This window comes from Temnothorax americanus, unplaced genomic scaffold (assembly GCF_048541705.1).
Source record: "Temnothorax americanus isolate GAGA-0224 unplaced genomic scaffold, ASM4854170v1 Scaffold38, whole genome shotgun sequence".
In the NCBI taxonomy this organism is placed as follows: Eukaryota; Metazoa; Arthropoda; class Insecta; order Hymenoptera; family Formicidae; genus Temnothorax; species Temnothorax americanus.
Window position 1 is genome coordinate 645812 of NW_027509526.1, and position 18413 is coordinate 664224.

At 35.9% G+C, this 18413-nt stretch overlaps 1 protein-coding gene across 3 annotated transcripts in view; it reads right to left on the reverse strand.

Moving 5' to 3' along the window:
• Positions 1 to 1520: 1520 nt before the first annotated feature.
• Positions 1521 to 18413, reverse strand: part of LOC143902166 (lachesin) — a 188910-nt gene continuing 172017 nt past the window's right edge. For 2 of the 3 annotated variants that reach the window (XM_077414864.1, XM_077414862.1), the window contains exon 4: positions 1521 to 7440. In XM_077414864.1, coding sequence (XP_077270990.1) covers positions 7028 to 7440 — 413 coding nt within the window. In that variant the 3' untranslated portion in view covers positions 1521 to 7027. The other variant, XM_077414863.1, reaches the window with a different exon arrangement.

The window sequence follows — 18413 nt, forward strand, 5'->3', positions numbered from 1 at the left end:
ACGTTTTACAACGATCTGAACATATTGGCAGAAAAAACTCAAAAACCAATCTCTTTGTTGGTTTCTTCTACCCCTATTTCATATATAAATCATTTAAATTTGGTCGATTAGACCCAACTTTATACGCAATCAAAGGTTCATATACAAAATTCACGAAAACAAAGCTTCCTCTATGAGGAAGCAAAAACAGACCAAAAATGGCAAGATAAAAATTCTGTCAGATTTCAATGGGTATTAATGGGTTTTTTGGGTCACTGAATACGAATCCGGGATCAAAGTTTGAAAATTCAAAATGGCTTTTTTGAATTAACTGATGACCTCTTTTGAACTGACTTGATCGACGGTAATTTGACAGACTGTTTGACCGAGGGGTTGATCACTTGAATTTTGAGTGTACGCCAGATTTCAAGACCTCTCGGACTTGACTGTCATTCTTTAGAACGCAGATTATTCCATTATTCCAAATTTAGGGGTCGCCATATTGAATCCACCATTTTAAAATTTTGACAGCAAATTCGTATTCAGCAATCCAAAAAACCCCTAGTACCGAGTTTCATAGAAATCCGCTAATTTATAAAAGTTGTCAAAATTTTGGATTGCCATATTGGATCAGCCATTTTGAATTTTGTAATTCTGATCCCAAATTCGAATTCCGCGATCCAAAAAACCTCTAAGTAGCAAGTTTCGTGAAAATCTTGCTAACTGGAAGAAAATAAAACAATATATACGCGTATATATGCGTCAATGCCACTCAAAGGATTTAGACTAATAGCAACTAAACAATAATTATAATTATAGGTCATTTACAATATAGAACCACACTGTTTGACGGTAACCGTCAAACTTAAGTTTCGCAAAGCAATTCAGAAGCGTAATTGTCTGACGACGGGAGGATCACCTCTTTCGTAAATTAATGAGAAATTATCCACCTGTGTACTATTCGAGCATGGCACAATGATCGACTTGCGCCGGTCGAATGGGAACGTCAATTTTAATGCGGTAAACAATGTCATTAGTACGCCGATATTATCGAGGTCAACGCTTCAAATTGCAGCGTGGTAATTATACTTACCGAAGAGGTACCAATCAGAATGTTTGTAACGTAAATTATCTAAATCCTGGAATATTATATGCACCTCGTCATAAATAATTTTTTACGCATTTACACATTTAATATTTATATTAATTTATTATTTAATTTTTTTTTAAATAATTTATTACTTATTTTTAAAACGTCGTAATTTCTGAAATTTTTTCTGACTTTTATTGAAATTACATAGATAATTAATTTTATTTATTAATTTGTTTTCTCTTTTTCTCTTTTCTTTTCTAAGATTTCTTCGGTAGAAATAAATATATAAATTAATCTCCAATAGTTCCAGTGTTAATAATATATCTGGGCAACAAAATAATATAAAATCGATACTATAGTAACGAAAATCAAATTCGTTAAAATTATAAATTATTCACTCTTATAATAAATACAATAGGAGAATAATTACATTCAAAGGCACGATGGATGATTGTTTAAACTATTTATTACACGCTTAGTGATTAAACAATATTCCAGACAATGTAGTTACAGAGATATTACCGTTAAAGTTACTTGAAATCGCACACGTCGAGCGATCGGATTCCTTTTCGAAGCAGTCAGTCGTTAAAACGTGTTTCCTTAGTATAAAGGAGAGTAGCCCGCCGAACGGATTTTCACACATTAGCGAGATCTCTTCATTCAACGGCGGCTGAATGATGCGTTTGTTGAGTGCCATTCGCAATACGAGGGATTATTTCCATCGAAAATGCGCGCGATGCATGGCCACTGGGAGACGCCTATTGCTGGATAATGAATTAATGGAGGACAGGAGTAAATGAAACAAGTATTTAAACCTGCAGCACCGCTGATTACGCGCCAGATACGCCGTCCATTTCCATTTTTTTCGCTCGTTGATGGGTAGAAAAATTTAATCCCATCATAAATTTCTCTTTCGCAATTAGGCACGGTATATTTGATCACTCGTCTAATTGAGCCAATCGTTCGAAAAGGACATTAAGTTTTAAAAGTAAAAAACGAACCGTTAGTTCTTTTTTTATCTAGTGACACTCGCGCGCGCGAGTCCGCTAGATCGAATAACGATATAACGCGAATTTTGTTTTTCTCAGCAAAACGTCGAAAAAGTAACAATCATCACAAGCGGACAGCGGCACGACCGCCACTTTTATTTTGCGAGACAAGTCTGGTAGATAGAAGCGATCCAGTGCGAATTTCGTGTTTCTCGCGGCAAAACGCAAAAATAGTAGCAATCATCAAAAACGGACAACGGGGTATGATCGCATCAGCTCGCTGCTTCGACAGCGAATAAATCCAACGCGACATATTTTCCACGATATTTTACCAGTAAAAATTGCAAAAAATAAAGGAAACGTGGGAACGGAAAAAAAACAGCGGAAGGAAAAAAGCGCCGGGGCAGAGGAAGGAAAAATGATGGGAGTTTCGTGGAAATCGCAACAACCGGAGCTTCGTGCTCCGTAGAACTGGATACCGCAACCGGACAAAAATCTCAACCGGAAAGTCGCACGGTTTCCCCCCCCCTCCTTTTTTTTCCTTTTGATGGCATTTATTAATATGAAAATCTTTCCACCACCTGTTCCTATTCCCAACGCATCGCCCCAAGGTTAAATGCGAACAGAGCGCGCGCGCGTTGCATGCGCGACGATGCGCTTGGGAAATCCGCTGGGGAAATGTTCCTCGCAACTTGTAGCTGTGGAACACGATCTCCTCTCGTGAATGTTGGGTATAACTAATTTCGACGTTATAAACAAGGTCAACGGCGCAGCGACGGGGGATAATATCGTTAGGCTGCGCTACATCACGCCAGGATTATCGCGATTAATTATGTGTGCTGGTTACGTAGACCGAATATACAAAGATTATTCTCAGCGAGAGTCGTTTACATTCGACTGGCAGCTGGAATTTGCTGAAGTCGAGTCCGACCGAAGCGGGGAAAATTACGGGTACCATTGAAAATCATTCGCACACGCACGCGCCTGTGACGCACGCACTCCGAAAATTTTGGACAAATCGACGTTAATGATTACGCTTTACACTTACGTTCAATTTAGCGATTAAAATAGAACTTGTATAATAAATTTTATAATTTTTTAACAATAAAAATCATTTGTTATATTATGTTATTTACACGTATACTTATTGATCTTTTAAATTACTGCAGCTTTGTGAGATTTTACGTTAGATCTGAATTTTTCATTGATATTACAATATTTTACCTTAAAGATATTTAAACTGCAATTTGCAATAAAAAGAATGGCACCTCAATTATTTCCGCGTTATTTTCTGAAATATAAAATGGCCGCTGATACCAATACCAAAGTCAAACATACAAGGAATCCAAAACTTACTTGCTATCCATTACGTGCTTGACAATAAACGTATCCCCCGAAAACACCAAGAGTAACGCCAAGAGTGAAAAGTTTAGTTTAGTAAAGTCAGTTAATTAATTCTTCAGCGGTGCGGAGTCGGCTCAAGTTCATACCGCGTTGCGCCAACTTCCGGGTAGATGCTGCGCATTAAATCCGGTGATTCCAGCAGTCCGCAGTTTACCGTCAGCTTTAGAGCGAACTTTCGAAAACACGCAATATATACTTCGCAACTTTGTTTCGGCCTCGCTCCGCTCGTCCGTACGCGCGGCCGTGCGCCCCTACAATTTTTCATCGCGCGCATCGGCGATGGCGGTATGTGTGTGACGAGAGTGATAATCAAGATTAACAAATTCTAAACTCCGTAATTTGTCAGTGTCAGTATTTCGAACGCAAACGCGCGAGCGTATGGTGAAGGGTTATTGGCAGCCAGTAGCGCTTGCACTTTCGATCGGAGGGTGCACGCGTGCAAGGTTAGCAGCTTCAGGTTCGCGCAAGGTCGCGTCATGGAAAATTATGCCGGCGAAGTGACGGTGCAACGATCCGAGATATATCGTCGTTAATCATGCTACTCGTAGACCGATTAAATCTTTGACTATATATAAGTATGGACTATATATTAGTATTGGTTGTGTCAAAAAGTATAATAGCGACCTCGCTAACCAACAACTAAAAATTAGGTATAGTGTGTTCATATTGGTAAGAGAGAGACGGAAAACAAAACTAACCAACCAACTTGCGTTTATCATTTAAAAAATTAAATTATGCCTAGTTATTTATTATATATAAGATTGTAATAACACGCGCTAAATAAATAAAACCCAAGGAGTGAACCTATAAGCCTTTTTAGGTATGTTGATGTGAGGAATTAACCTCAAAATTAAATTATTTATATATATAATAAACAAAAAATAACAAAAATGGATAAGCTGTGTTTATACAATAATATATTATTAATATCTATTATATATATATAACTTATAGTTGAATAGACAGAATTTGGTAAAAATATGATGATTTGATTTTCGCGCGGGTAGTGATTGCCCAAAAACCGTTACTTGGAAATATTTCTCGCTTAATTTTGCTATAGGATATGCAGCCTACTGGTAGTCCATACTTATACAGTCAAAGGATTAAATAATTACCGTTTCGTCATCGAGAAAGCGCACGCACTCTCTTCCGCTCCATAGCATCCGCATTTACGTTAAATAGGTCGGGTATAGTATGTATACATATAAATTCCGCTTGTCAATTTGATCGAGAAATTTCCTGTGTATAATACTCGAACATAGAAGCCTCGTTATTCTTTCTCGAGCATCGAGCGAGGCAGTATAAGATGCATACTCAACGTATGTCGCATCTAATTAGGTAGTCGTAGGTAAAATAAGCGACATGCAGTTGCGGTGCGCTTATTATCGTTAATTACGTATAATGTTACTTAAACTGATCGCATCGTTATCGGACGTTCGAAAGACGCGAATTCATCAAATTTTGTGATTGCTCCTGCATGTAAATCTACACACACTTTCGTACTTTCAGTTTTTTTTTAAATAATAATCTTTTAAACAATAAATTATGGGATATTTAAATTTATGACGGATGACGAGCAAATTGTTTCAAAAATATTTAAAAAATATCAAGTGTGACATAATGTGGTGCATTTTTATTTAATGAGCTTAACTTCTTCGCAAACACAAATGCACGCTTTGCCTGTTGATGCGAGCATCCTTTAGTATCCTGGCTCTCGGCGAGCTTTTAATTATAAAAGAATGTTGGCACGATAATTTCGCATCCTGGAACGTAATAATCACTTATTACTTTCGACGCTCACGACTTGCGCGAACGTCCCTCTAACACAAGTATAGCAAGTTCAGTTTGTTTAGTCTCAACGTTACTTTCACTCCGTGTGTGTCCATTTACCACCCATCAAAGTGTTGCCTCGGCGCTTCCGAAGGAAGGTAATATTGCACCCAGACTTTCGTTAACCGTCTCGTTAACCCGCCACTAAAGTATCTTAGGCCGCCTGTGAGAAAAGACGTTTACTTTCGCAACTTCGCGGAGCCATATTTCTTCCGCAACGTATTTACGACACCCTCGTAAAACGAACAAAGTATAAACGGCGCGGTACCGCGCGATTAACGATGCTCTCGCATCGTGGCGACGAATGCATCATCGTCGTCGCTCTAATGCGCCGCGGCCGTCGAGGCGCAACCATTGATGCTCATGCATCGCGGACAGTTTCGATCCGCGCTATCGATTTTCCCAGACAACACGCGTGTCTTAAATCGGGACATATAGCGTCTTTGAGACATTGAGTGCGTTCCGTTTGGGCGCTCACGCGCTGTAAGCCACTGTAAGCATCATTCTATCTTCGTTGCACATCAAATATCAAACGAAGATAGAGCGATGCTTACAGCGCGTGAGCGCCCAAACGGAACGCACTCATTGTGTTCACTGGGTCATCTTCACGCGCGTCGCGCGCGCAAGTGGAACGAACGCATCGTGGAGCGCGCCTGTCGCGCGCACCTGATTTTCCTGATTTAAACTTAACGCTTAATTACATATGTATCACCCGATAGAGTACGAGCGAGTAAATAAATCTCGTACAGTGTCTCTCTACAACGTTCACATTTATGTATGTACGTATGTATGTACACTCACGCTTACGCGCGCACTTAGAAGTTCGGCTCATCGAAATGATACGTCGAACTCTTCGTCGGATTAGTCGGATTGAAGAGTCGGCCCTTTCCACTCGCGAGCGCACGCGAGTCATAGATCGATCGTGAATATGATCTTCGCGGAAGTTAATCCGGGCACTCTTGATGCCCGTCCGCCTCTGCATTACGACCTAATATTTCTCGTGCGTGTGACACGGAATGTAAGCGATCGATCGACAGAAGAATGAATGATATAGTGTGACTCATATGGAAGTTATGGCGGGCACTTTATTCCAGGCTAGCACTCAACTCTTTTTTTCGCCCGACGGACGACCGTTCAAATACATGCGCGAACATGATGAGCTACTGTTATATACTTTTATTATATATATCGATCTCCGTTAGACACGGCTGTTTCCTGCCTCAGAAATCTTCGTCGGTACACAAACCATCGAGCACACAATGATCGATCACTACTAATCTCGCAATGATGATGACAATTATGCTGCTTTGCATTAGCGTATTACGTTGCTGCTCCTCGTTGAACCATGATTAGACGTGCATATAATGGATTAAATGAATTCGTCTTCCCGATGACACAAATAATCACAGCTGGTCTTACGGCTGCTACTTTGCCCGGCAGCGAGAGTAAGGTTGATCGTTCGAATAGGGGTAGTAATCAATCACAGCCAAGACTTGCAGCTCCAAGAGTTTACGGTGCCACACCATTCCGATAACAACGATGAATCTTTAACTGGACCACCACCATAACCGTATACCGCCGGTTCTACTAACTTTGGCAGCCAAAACTAGGGCACGGCACGTCCTCGCCACGGACATAGATCACGCGACACGATAAATAGACAATATTACACAATTTTGCTACCACACACCTTGGGTTTTTGCAGGTATCGCATGGTCTGCACTTACGCGCGTCACAAGGTCCAGTTCGTCTGCAGGGCCAGCTTAAGCGTGACGAACATGGTGAGCAACGCGGTGCAGGCCATCACCGACGGCGAGGACGCAATACTGTGCTGCATCGCGGCCGGATTGTCGCCCTTGAAGACGTGCACCAGGACGCGCGCCGGCTGGGCGTTGCTGGCCTCGCAGGTGTAATTACCGGAGTGACGGTCCGACGCCCGCGGCACCTCCAGCCAGCTCTCCCGGCTGACAAGATCGGTGCTAACGTTGACGCCCTGATCAACGTCGTAGTTGATCATACGGAAGTTATGATACCAGAAGAGGTACGACGGCACTTCCGTGGACTTCTTCACCAGGCAGTGTAGCTGCAGCGTGCTCCCGGGCCTCACGAATTTTTCCGCCGGACCGGCTATCTCCGCTCTGGCTTCTGCAAATGGCCGAACGTGACACGTGAGACGTGAGCCGTTCATAGCGCCGGCTAGACATTGGGGTATTGTTTACTACACATGGACATGTGAGAGGCCTGTCCCGAGGTCGGGAGAAGGGAATAGCTTGTGTAAGAGCGACAGGATCTCGGGCACGTCCTACCAAGGTTTCTCAAACGCCAGGACCAGGTATAAACTGACATAGCGGGCGATTCTTCTTAAAAAATTCTCACCGTTACGTTTAGAAATGGAATTCATTTATAAAGTTGTTGTTATACGGAATATAGTAAACAATACATAATTTTTCTCATAAAATTGTTGACATATAAAAAATAATTAAAAAATTTTACGTACACTATGACTATCAACCCAACAAAATATATGCCTTTTATTAATAAGCCTTATAACTTTAATCTATTTTTCATCAATTTTAGTTACATCACAATTAGCTACATTATTTTTGTATTTTAATAACTCCTCAATATAGTTTGCCTACAAACATCCTCGTAATTTGGCAATCATTACTGAGTACGTTTGAGTAATTTGCTAATGACTGTAACGGAATACTTCTCTGACGGAGGAAGTCCTAATGATATTTTTTCTATGAGATTTGCATAGTAGGAAATTATTGATGTAATTGCCATAACGGGGTGATTTATCGGAATCGAGATGATAGAATGTTTTATCCAATAATATCAGAATTATAATTAACACGTGGAACGTAGATGCGGACATGTTTGTAAACAGCAGTATTTGTATGAAAGCAGTCCGATTGCATAATTAACCTTTCATCTAGAGTAGCAGATCCGCAGGTTGCTGTTTCCATTAGCCGAGCATCAATTGCATTTATCGGATGCTCGGATACCAGTTATAAGGATGTTACGAGTTACAATTTTATGTGTGACATTTCATTACGAGAAACAAACATATATTAATTTATTATTTTAATAATAAATTTTTAGTTGTAAAAAAACTCACGTATGACTAAAAAATAGTATAAACGTTATCTGTTATCGAGAAGATTAAAATAAATTAAAAATTCCACAGGTAAGGAGATTCTTTTTACTGGACAGTATAAGTCAACAAAACGCGTTTACTACCGTGATTAATTACCCGGCAAGGACAACTTTCTCAGGGTAATTAATTTCTCCAACAATTCACCCCATTGAGTAAATTATCTAATTAATTAAGTATTCATTTAGACGATGTTCCATGGAACAGTATGTCCCGCAGAGCACTTTTTTCTCCATAGAATAGTTTTCACATGCAATCAATATTATTATTCATGGAAATCCTAATTTATCGGCGACTTAATGCGGCAGAGTATAACAGCTACCGCTATCTCTATTCAACCTGCGTAAAACAACTGCGCCGAGTTATTATTATGATTTTCATAATCGACTTTGCTGGCCTTAATTATTTTATCAGTCGCTATATTCAGAGTGCGACACTATATTTCCTAAAACAATCACCTCGAAGAGATTATTAGCTTGATAAACAGTCGATATCCGATATTCATTTACGCTAGTCATAGAAATTTAATACGTTCTATTACCATTTAAAAGCTGTTTATTTTAACTGAGCTTGATAAAGCTATTTAAATGAAAATGACACACATTAACGAAAATTGAAAATCATATATGTATGTGTGAGTATCGATAATACCTTACACTGTCACGAGGATTATCATCGTGTATCGCTAATCAATCAAGAATGGAATCAATCATGTGAAAGGATAATCTTTTTTTTTATATCTTTCCGTTACCGATTGTTGTGCTTCCACTGGAATTTTAACAGGTTTCATCGTAAATTGAAACCGTTTATTCTTTCCCTCTATCTATATTGATTTGTAAGTCGATAGCACTGAGTAGCATATGACACAGAGAGCTCTCAAAATATTTAAACCAAACGGAAACATTGGATTGATAAATTCACAATTTGAATGCACCGTTTCAAAGTGATTACAAAACACGTGATATGAGCTTGATACTTTGATAGTTGTACATTTTGGGGAAAAAATTTACATCCGCCGTTATCTATTTTTGCAAAACACTTCGTATTAAATGTTAAACATTTCAAGGTATTGATTGATTTTTGAAAACACTAGTTTCTTTTGGCATTTTTATAAATATATTATTGGCATATTGCATAGGGAATAACGTATCTCTTTTTACCAGTGATGAATTTGTTTGTGTTGTACTTTTGGAGTGATAGAAAAAAGAAATTGAGTTTTTTAAATTGTGCATACGCGCAAAGAGTAGGCCTTCCTCTAATATTGTGTTCTGTTATAGTACACAATTGTGACATTTTCTATTTTGACGTTTGCATTTAAATCCTTTATTCAACCTTATTACATTAATATATATATATACTTTGTTATTATAATTTGCTGTTATTTCATATTGCATTTTATTGTTAGAGGAAAGTCCCCTATTATGAGATTAATTGATGGAGCCTATTAGTTTAGCAAAAACCCCTATCTCATATTAGCAGCCTGTCTCATGATAGGGGACTCTCCTCTATTACCTATAACCCTTATAAAATTCCCTGTCGCTTTGAATAATAATAACAATATCAGATGGTCGAAAGTATCGTTGGCCGAATTTCATATAACACACAGGATAGAAAATTTTTTAAGGAGTTCCTGATTCTGACTTTGAGAAATACTGTCGAGATGACTCACGTTCTGCAGTATCTCGCATGAGAGAGACTGGGCAAATTTTAAATCCGCTCACGCCCGGGCGCGTTTCACCCTTTCACTCGACGCGACCTGACACGCCGCGCGTCGGTGGCGACGGCGGCGGCGGCGGTGAAACATTATTATAGGATCAGGTGTGTCACTGTAAACACGCCGCCAACACCCGCACCAGTCAGTCCAGATACGCTTTTACTACTAGCCGACTGCTGTCACGGCCGAGCGGCCGCAAACGATAGCCGAGATGTGATTCGCAAACGTTTGCGCGCGATCTGAGGGCTCCCCGGAGTGAATGGGCGTCGATTCCTGTGGAAACTATTGCAGTTTTGAATCGCTGGAGCGTGCGTCCTTGTCCGAACGTTTACCTGAACAATTTTTTGACAGCCTTTAGCCCAGCGTTTACGCAGCCCACCCCCCGGACTTTGTTGCGACAAAGGATCCCGGTCGTTCCTGAAAAGTGCGAGATGGATCTGCTGCGGGTTTGCGGTGAATTTTTCCTCTCTTATACTGTTCATAGATCTTCCGCTCTTATAGCAACGAAAAATTTTTTGATTTTTATGATTCAAATGGTAAATGGCACAAAACGGGATAAATCCTCGCTTTTTGCGATATTATTCAACTTTATGCGGAGTGTTCGCAAAAAGATGCATCAACACTTTTGAATTACTATATATAATTAATATGTTTATGCTACTATATATATATATATATATATATATATATATATATATATACATTACTTACATTGATCATTTTGATATGTTGAACAATTCCTGACAGCTGGATGTTTGATGCAGTATAAGAACATATTCAATATGAGATCTATTAGCAGCCACTGTATTCAAATATCCATGAAAACTGCTTACCACTTCTTTGAGAGTTGCGATAGGAGCAGAATCCCTTCTACAACGGTTTAAATGTTGGTTTTCAAATCCTCCATTGTACGAGAGTTATTCTGGTGGACGTGATTCTTTAAATATTTCCATAAATAAAAGTTGCAAGTTTAAATCTGATGAATAGAAAAGCTAAATCTATCTAAGTCCATGAAATCATTATGGATTAGAGATTACTTTATCGCGAAAGTGCTCATCCATAATATTTGAAAAATTACATCTACCAGAATAACCATTGCACAATTGAAGATTAAAAATCTAACATTCAAATTATGTAAAGAAGATTTCTACCACAACTCTCTCGAAGAAGCGGTGAGAAGTGATGAGCAGTTTCCGAGGATATTTGAATATGGTGGTGGCTGCTAATAGATCTCATATTACATAAATATATTTTTACATACCATCAAACACTTAACTGTCAGGAATTTTCCAAAACCAAAATGTATATCTATAATACAATAGCATAAGTACAGTTAAAAATTGTTGCACTTTTCATGAAAACCTATTATTTGTAAAATTAAAAAATAAGATTTGAAAAATCGTCTACCTGGTAAAATAAAATAAATTCGATAAAAAAAGATATTTGAATCAAATTTATTAAATAAATAATAATTAACTAGTTTTTGTAAGACACTATAGGAAATCAAATCAAGGTCGATACGAATCTACAAACGCGGATATTTGTGCAATGATAAAATTAAGTTTTTACGCTTTCCAAGTAAATCCTTTGTGCACTTCAATCACTTCTTACTTAAACTAGTTTTCGACTTTCAAGATTCTCCTGAGTTACCGACAAAAAATAAAACTGATTTCAAAAGATGCTAAAGTATTGCTCTACAAAGTTAAATAAAGACTAATGATATTCTATTAAAATAATGTATTTCTCGACCAGCAATTAGACAGAACAAATAGATATAAAATTAATTAAATAAATAATAATTAACTCGTTTATAGAAAATTATAGACAATCGATACAGATATGCGAAAATCCAATTACATTTGTTATGCATTTTTAACGTTTTCCAATTGAACTCTTGGTGCTCTCCAATTGAAACTAGTTTCACTCTTTACCAAAGTCCTCCTCATTCAACGATAAAAAATGAATCAGTTTTATGCTTGCAGATTTGTATTAAAAAAAGCCTTGATTTAATTTAAAAAAAAAAAATGTTTTTCTTACACAAACAAATATTTGTGTTTGCATTGGTATACCTTTCTACAATACTTTCGTAAAATATCATATATTTAAAATTTTGGTTAAAAAAAAAAAAATTAGTAAAGAGGAAAGGAAAAACGAGTAAAATTGATATATGATGATTTTAATTCAATATTCATATTTATCTTACAAATATATGTAAATAAATTTGATTGTAAGTTTTATCGAGTAAAACTATAGTTTATAATTTGCATCAACTAACAAGTCGTATCGTAAAAGTATCGAATTTGCTCACCGAATTATTGCTGTCAATTTTACATAGGCCCGTGTGTCATTTTCCGCGTAACAAAATCCCAACGCAGAGCGCATTAATGCGAGCAGCATCACTATGGCGTTGTTATCCCATCGTGCCGCGCATAGAAGCATAATAAAACCGACATAAATATCGCGCGACGTGGCACGGACTACATCACACGAGAAACATTATCGGCCCGTTGAGGGTTAATAATTCAAAGTCTCTCGCAAAAAGCGTTACCGCCGTTTAATAAGAAGGACACGTCGTCGCGCGGCGCAGCGCGGCGCGGCGAAACGATGTGCTCGAGAGTATCATTCACGACTTATCGGACGTACTACACGCCGTCCCGTAATTAAATAGGAAACTGAGAGCCCGGTGTAAATTAGAAATTCGAGATGTTACGTGCGGAGAATTGGGCAGCTTATAAAGTGCCGCGGAACATAATATATCGCGCGCATTTGCGCGCCAGTTATTGTGAGCTTAAGGACGATGTGCCGTTATCGAATGATCAAAGTCTCGGAGTGGCTTTTTGCCGAGAGAGAGAGAGAGAGAGAGAGAGAGAGAGAGAGAAAGAAAGAGAGAGAGAATGATCGAGATGATCCTGTTAAGGACAAAATACGCCCAGAGTTGAAACAAATGGACGAGAACGAGCGCAAGCGCGCGTCTAGCTCCTCGCGTCGATTGTATTTTAATGAGAGCTCATTAAGGCCGAGTTTAAAACTATCTTCATTTCAAAGACAATATCACGATCATATTGATTCTAAAGTTATAACGGATTCCTTCCGACTTGCCACCTTCATTAAATTCACCTTTCCCTCCGAGTTCTCATTCTTAGTACTTGAATTGGATCTTTTCCATTCGCTTGCGCGCCGATATAAGGCATTTCGACAAATTTATTACGACAATACATTCCTTCGCGGTAAGCGCACGTCCTCGAGAAAACTAAGATTCGAAGGTTATTATACTATATTATATTATATTATAAATATATAAGTAATGAGAGAGAAACAACTTAAAGCATGATACAAATGCTTTTAGCGATTACAAAGATGACAATTAAGGTACACTGCCGTTACGAAATTATTTTAATTTGCAAAGCAATTCAAATATAATAATTCGTCCAACATGTATGGATTAATAATCGATTCAACAAGAGAGAAAAAAGCCATTGAATGCAAATAAAAATATTGATTTGCAAAATTAATAGAATTTTATTGAAAATATAATAAATTAAATTGGTTTCCGCTTAACTGTATATAACTGTATTAAAAATGCTACACTTAATCGAACAGTGGAAATTAAAATCAACGTCCCCGTCAATTTGGCTTTGAGATTATTTAAACAAACATCTATTATTTAGAACAGTAAAAATTTATTTTGCATGTAACATTACGTTTAGATCTCTTTGGAACCCAAAAGACTAGAGCACAAGTATGCAAAAATATTTCTGATAATTTCGTCAAACACCAAAATACCACGACCAACAGATAATTTATCAAGACGTTTTTAGCGCTTTAACGCGATTGAAAGATCAATAACGGGAAAATACCTTAAATTCAGCAAACGAGAGCATTTCGGAGAAAAATATAAATATTAAAGGCACGTAAGAAAAGACTTTAGTTACGTGTAGCGCGCCAAGGCGCCTCAGAGGCAAAAACATGGACCGACATCTCGAGAAAATTACGGTGCTGCATACATAAAATATGGACTGTCAGGAATTAGAGTACACATTATAAACAACTTGGCATAAATTAACTCCCGTGCATAAACAGGAAAGCATAATCAGAGCGCGAGCGATTCGTCCTATGAAAGTAAATCGAGAGATGCTACTTGATTATTATATAAAAAGATATATTATATATATATATATATATATATATATATATATATATATAGCACAGTTTGTATCGCATATATTAAAGTATAAATTATATTATTATACTTTTTTATTTATGAACAGTTCTCTTAACAATCAATAAAGAAATCAATCAACTTTATTTAGCTGATACTTATGTAAGGCTTATCGAGACATATTGTTATATTGCAGCATTGATATCATAATTTGAAAATTTAGTAAGTCAAACCGATCTCTTTTTACCTCAGATATTTACATTACGTTATTATATTAATGTAATACGGCAGTTTGATCAATATAGAGTTTGATTCAATTTCTTAAATTGTTTCTACCCTCGTCCTTCGAGATGTTAAAAATATTAGAAAAAGCGCGTGTGTGGTGGGTAGAAATGTGTCCAATGTATTTCAGACGAGGGTACATAAATATGAAAGAGGAGCAGTGAGAAAGGTACACACATGTAAATATAATTCGATAAGAAATAACAAGGGCGAGGAAATTATGTAAACAAATGCATATATGTATAGTATCTACTGGGTAATTTCTGTATCTTGTAGAGAAAGATATCAAAATAAGTGTTATATCTCACAGTAAAATTAATATCAGCTACAAATCAATAAAAAATATGTAAAAGTGATTCATAAAAATTTATATTTATAAAATATATATATAGAATACTAATCATATTTAATTTATAAAGTCGTAATTTATCAAAAACCCTGTAAAAAAGATACAAAAAAGTTCTGAAAATTTTTAACAAATAGTTTAGAATCCTTTCAAAAGAAAACTAACAGGAAAACGCACACGCACACACACATAAGCTTTTTCCTTCGATTTTGATGAGCTTTAAATACATATATATAGTGTATAATAAAGAAAATTATGAGGCACTCAATTATTTATATACTTATTAAAATAAGAAACATTCTATTTTCTTATAAGTGCTCTTATATATGTACATTAAAGAGATAAAACATTCTCTTAAAAAAAATTAGCTTTTACGTTTTTAAATATAAAAAATATATTTTTTTAAACAAAAGTTTTTTGTAGTGTCAAAACAACTTTCTAACAATACATTCAAATTCAATAATATATTTTTTCGACTATTCTACTATTATTTTTCAGAATTTCTTTATACACATAGCTAGAATTATTTTTAAATATAATCTTTAATTTTGATATAAAAAGTTTTTTAATTCTCAGAAATAACAGAATAATCCGGATATTTTGAATAATATAATATTTCAAGATTTGAATACACCTTTTAAAATGTCTTTGAAACCATAAAACTTTTGTTTAAAACATTTTTTTATTTCTTACTATTTTAAAATAATATACACTTAGAAATATGAAAATCAATTTTGTTCAAGGAGATGTTTAACTTCCTTATCGTGTGTAAAAGGACTTATAAAAAAATACGAACAGATACTTATAAGAATAGATACTTCTTATTTTTATTATATCTATGAAAGTTTATCAAAATCAAAGAAGAACGTTTGCGTGTACTTCTTTGTAAGAAGACATATATTTTTCAAGGATATTCTAGTTATAATAAAAAATATTCTATTATTTGATATGGAGTATTTTTCTTACTCAGATATTCCAGACAGGATAGTGCCATATAAAAAATTCCGCTCGAATAGACAGATTCATCTTTTACTTTTTAATCCAGTCGTGTTTTGAGCTTACTTCGTTTTCGTTGCACGTCAAGATTTCCATACTAACTTTGTGAAATATTGCTTGCTCCAGGCAATATCTGTTGGCATGTAACGACTATTAACGTTCATATAATATAAAACTTTATACAGGAAATGCTGTTATAGCAAAAGAAATATTTGAACTCAGATAAATAAATATTTCTGTTTTATAGCAAAAACTTCTCTTTCTGCCTTTTGTACTGAGTTTTTTTTTTCGTTTATTTCAATATACAACGACGTATAAATGTCAATACTCGATAGTATATAATTGTATTCTTGAAATAATGCATAGGGGAGACCAGGGACAAAAGTAATGCAGGATGAACGTAACAAACGCGATTACTAAAAAAATAACATTCCTGTACGAATCTATCCGCTGTTATATAATGTCTTTTGAACCCCTCCCTCACCTCAGTAGCGCTCGACGCTCTGTCATGAGAAGTTGTGTGTCTATTGTGTCGATGCCATAAAAATACGGTCAAATAAGTATTTTGTGTTTTTTTATTTTCTCAATATTTTATTGGAAATTTTTGGTTTACCTCCTTATATATTGTTTATTATAAATAAATCACTATTTCTTTAAGTAGTTTTTGATACATATTTATAGGTTAGGTTATTTTATAACAATGAATATTTGACCAATTGTGGCAAAAATATAAGTCGGGACAGAAGTAACAGACTGTTACTTCTGTCCCGAAAGCAATAATTGTTATTGGTGTTGATTTCTATATGTTCATTTTATAAGAATATTCTTATATATTATTTTAGAATGCCGAATATACGGAAAAGAAAGACAAATAGAGGTTTAGCAACATGTCTGTTTAAAATAATTAAAAATATCCAGAATTATTTGAAAAAAGTTTTTAAAAACTAAAATGTTTCGCTACATTATAATTATTTGTTCATTTTTTTTATATTTATATATTATTAAAATCAACCTTGAGCTCTGTTATATACAACCAGACCTAGGTTATTGTAACAAGTCACAATCTTCATAAAATTTGATTTTTCTACGTAATTATAAAATGTGAATAAATTTTATTTATACCATAATGTAAGTAAAGAATGTATTTATCTTATAAAAGAGAAAACGTTTATATATAAACAAGCAAATTGAAGATATCAACACAAATAAGAAAATTGTTACGTTTGTCCCTGGTCTCCCCTACGTTTACGATAATATACTATTATTCTGTATTTTTAATGTAATTAAATGTCAATAAATGGTAATTTAAATTTAAGTAAATATAAAAATTTCTTTAAACTATTATAAATAATTAATTATAAAAACCGCGACAAGTCGTAAATTAATTTGTCGGCAATATTTGGTAACATACTTAATATTTGAAAGTCATTGCTTGGAAGAATTTTTTAAATCGTTCGCGAGCGCGCAGAATGCTGAAGTTGAAAAAACTGATTGCGGGTAAAGAGGTGACACTAAACAGCGCGTGTTACGAAAGCATAAATATCGAGAGCACCCTGAAGAAAAGGGTGATGGAACCGCGTCCGGAACTACCGTACGACGCGTACGACAACGTACGAAAAAAGAACCAGGGAAATCCCGAGGAAATTAGATAGCTTCGCGCATAAGAGATGCGCGCCGGAAAAAGCCGAATCTAAATACAAATATGCGGCTGGCTGGTGCGCGTGCATCGAGAGCGCGAGCGGGCGTCGCGTCGCATCGAGAGCGTATTTCGCGAAATAAGGAATTTGCATGAAAAAAATATTACATTTTTTTTGTTTGTAATTTAAATATACATTATTATAAATTTATTTACAACAAAATTTTGAATTTTAATCAATAAATAGGTATTCAAAAATGAAATTAAGTTTTGGTAATATTTGAAATTTTCTGTGCTGTGAGAAAAGAATTTTGATTGGCTGACAAGTGCATGACGTCACATTGCAATAGTAGTCTCAACTCTCCGTCTGCTAGGCTGCGTTTGGAAACGTCACCCGAGTGCACACGAGTATACTCCCTTCTCTTTCTATCTCAGCGAGTTATAGGTTATGTCAGCGTCAAACGGGAAAATTCTATTTGTATTCTCACGTTTTTATCTTGAGGTACATAAAAAAATTAAACAGTTTACCTGGTGTTTTAATAACAGTACTTTTACATAAAGGTACAAAACACGTTTTATGTGTCTTTGCTTTACTCATTTTTTAAAATAAATGATTGTTTCAATGGTTAAAAGTATTACTTTACTGCGGTGTGACGTCACACGGCGTTCGGGAAGACTCGGTCGTTTCCGGACCGTTTTCGGCATTACGAAAAAAAAAAGACAATTAAAAGAACATACAAATTATTTAATGCAATTTTTTAAAAAAATCACGCAAATTCCCTATTCCCGCACACAACAACGGGAAAAGTATTTTTCACGCTATATCGA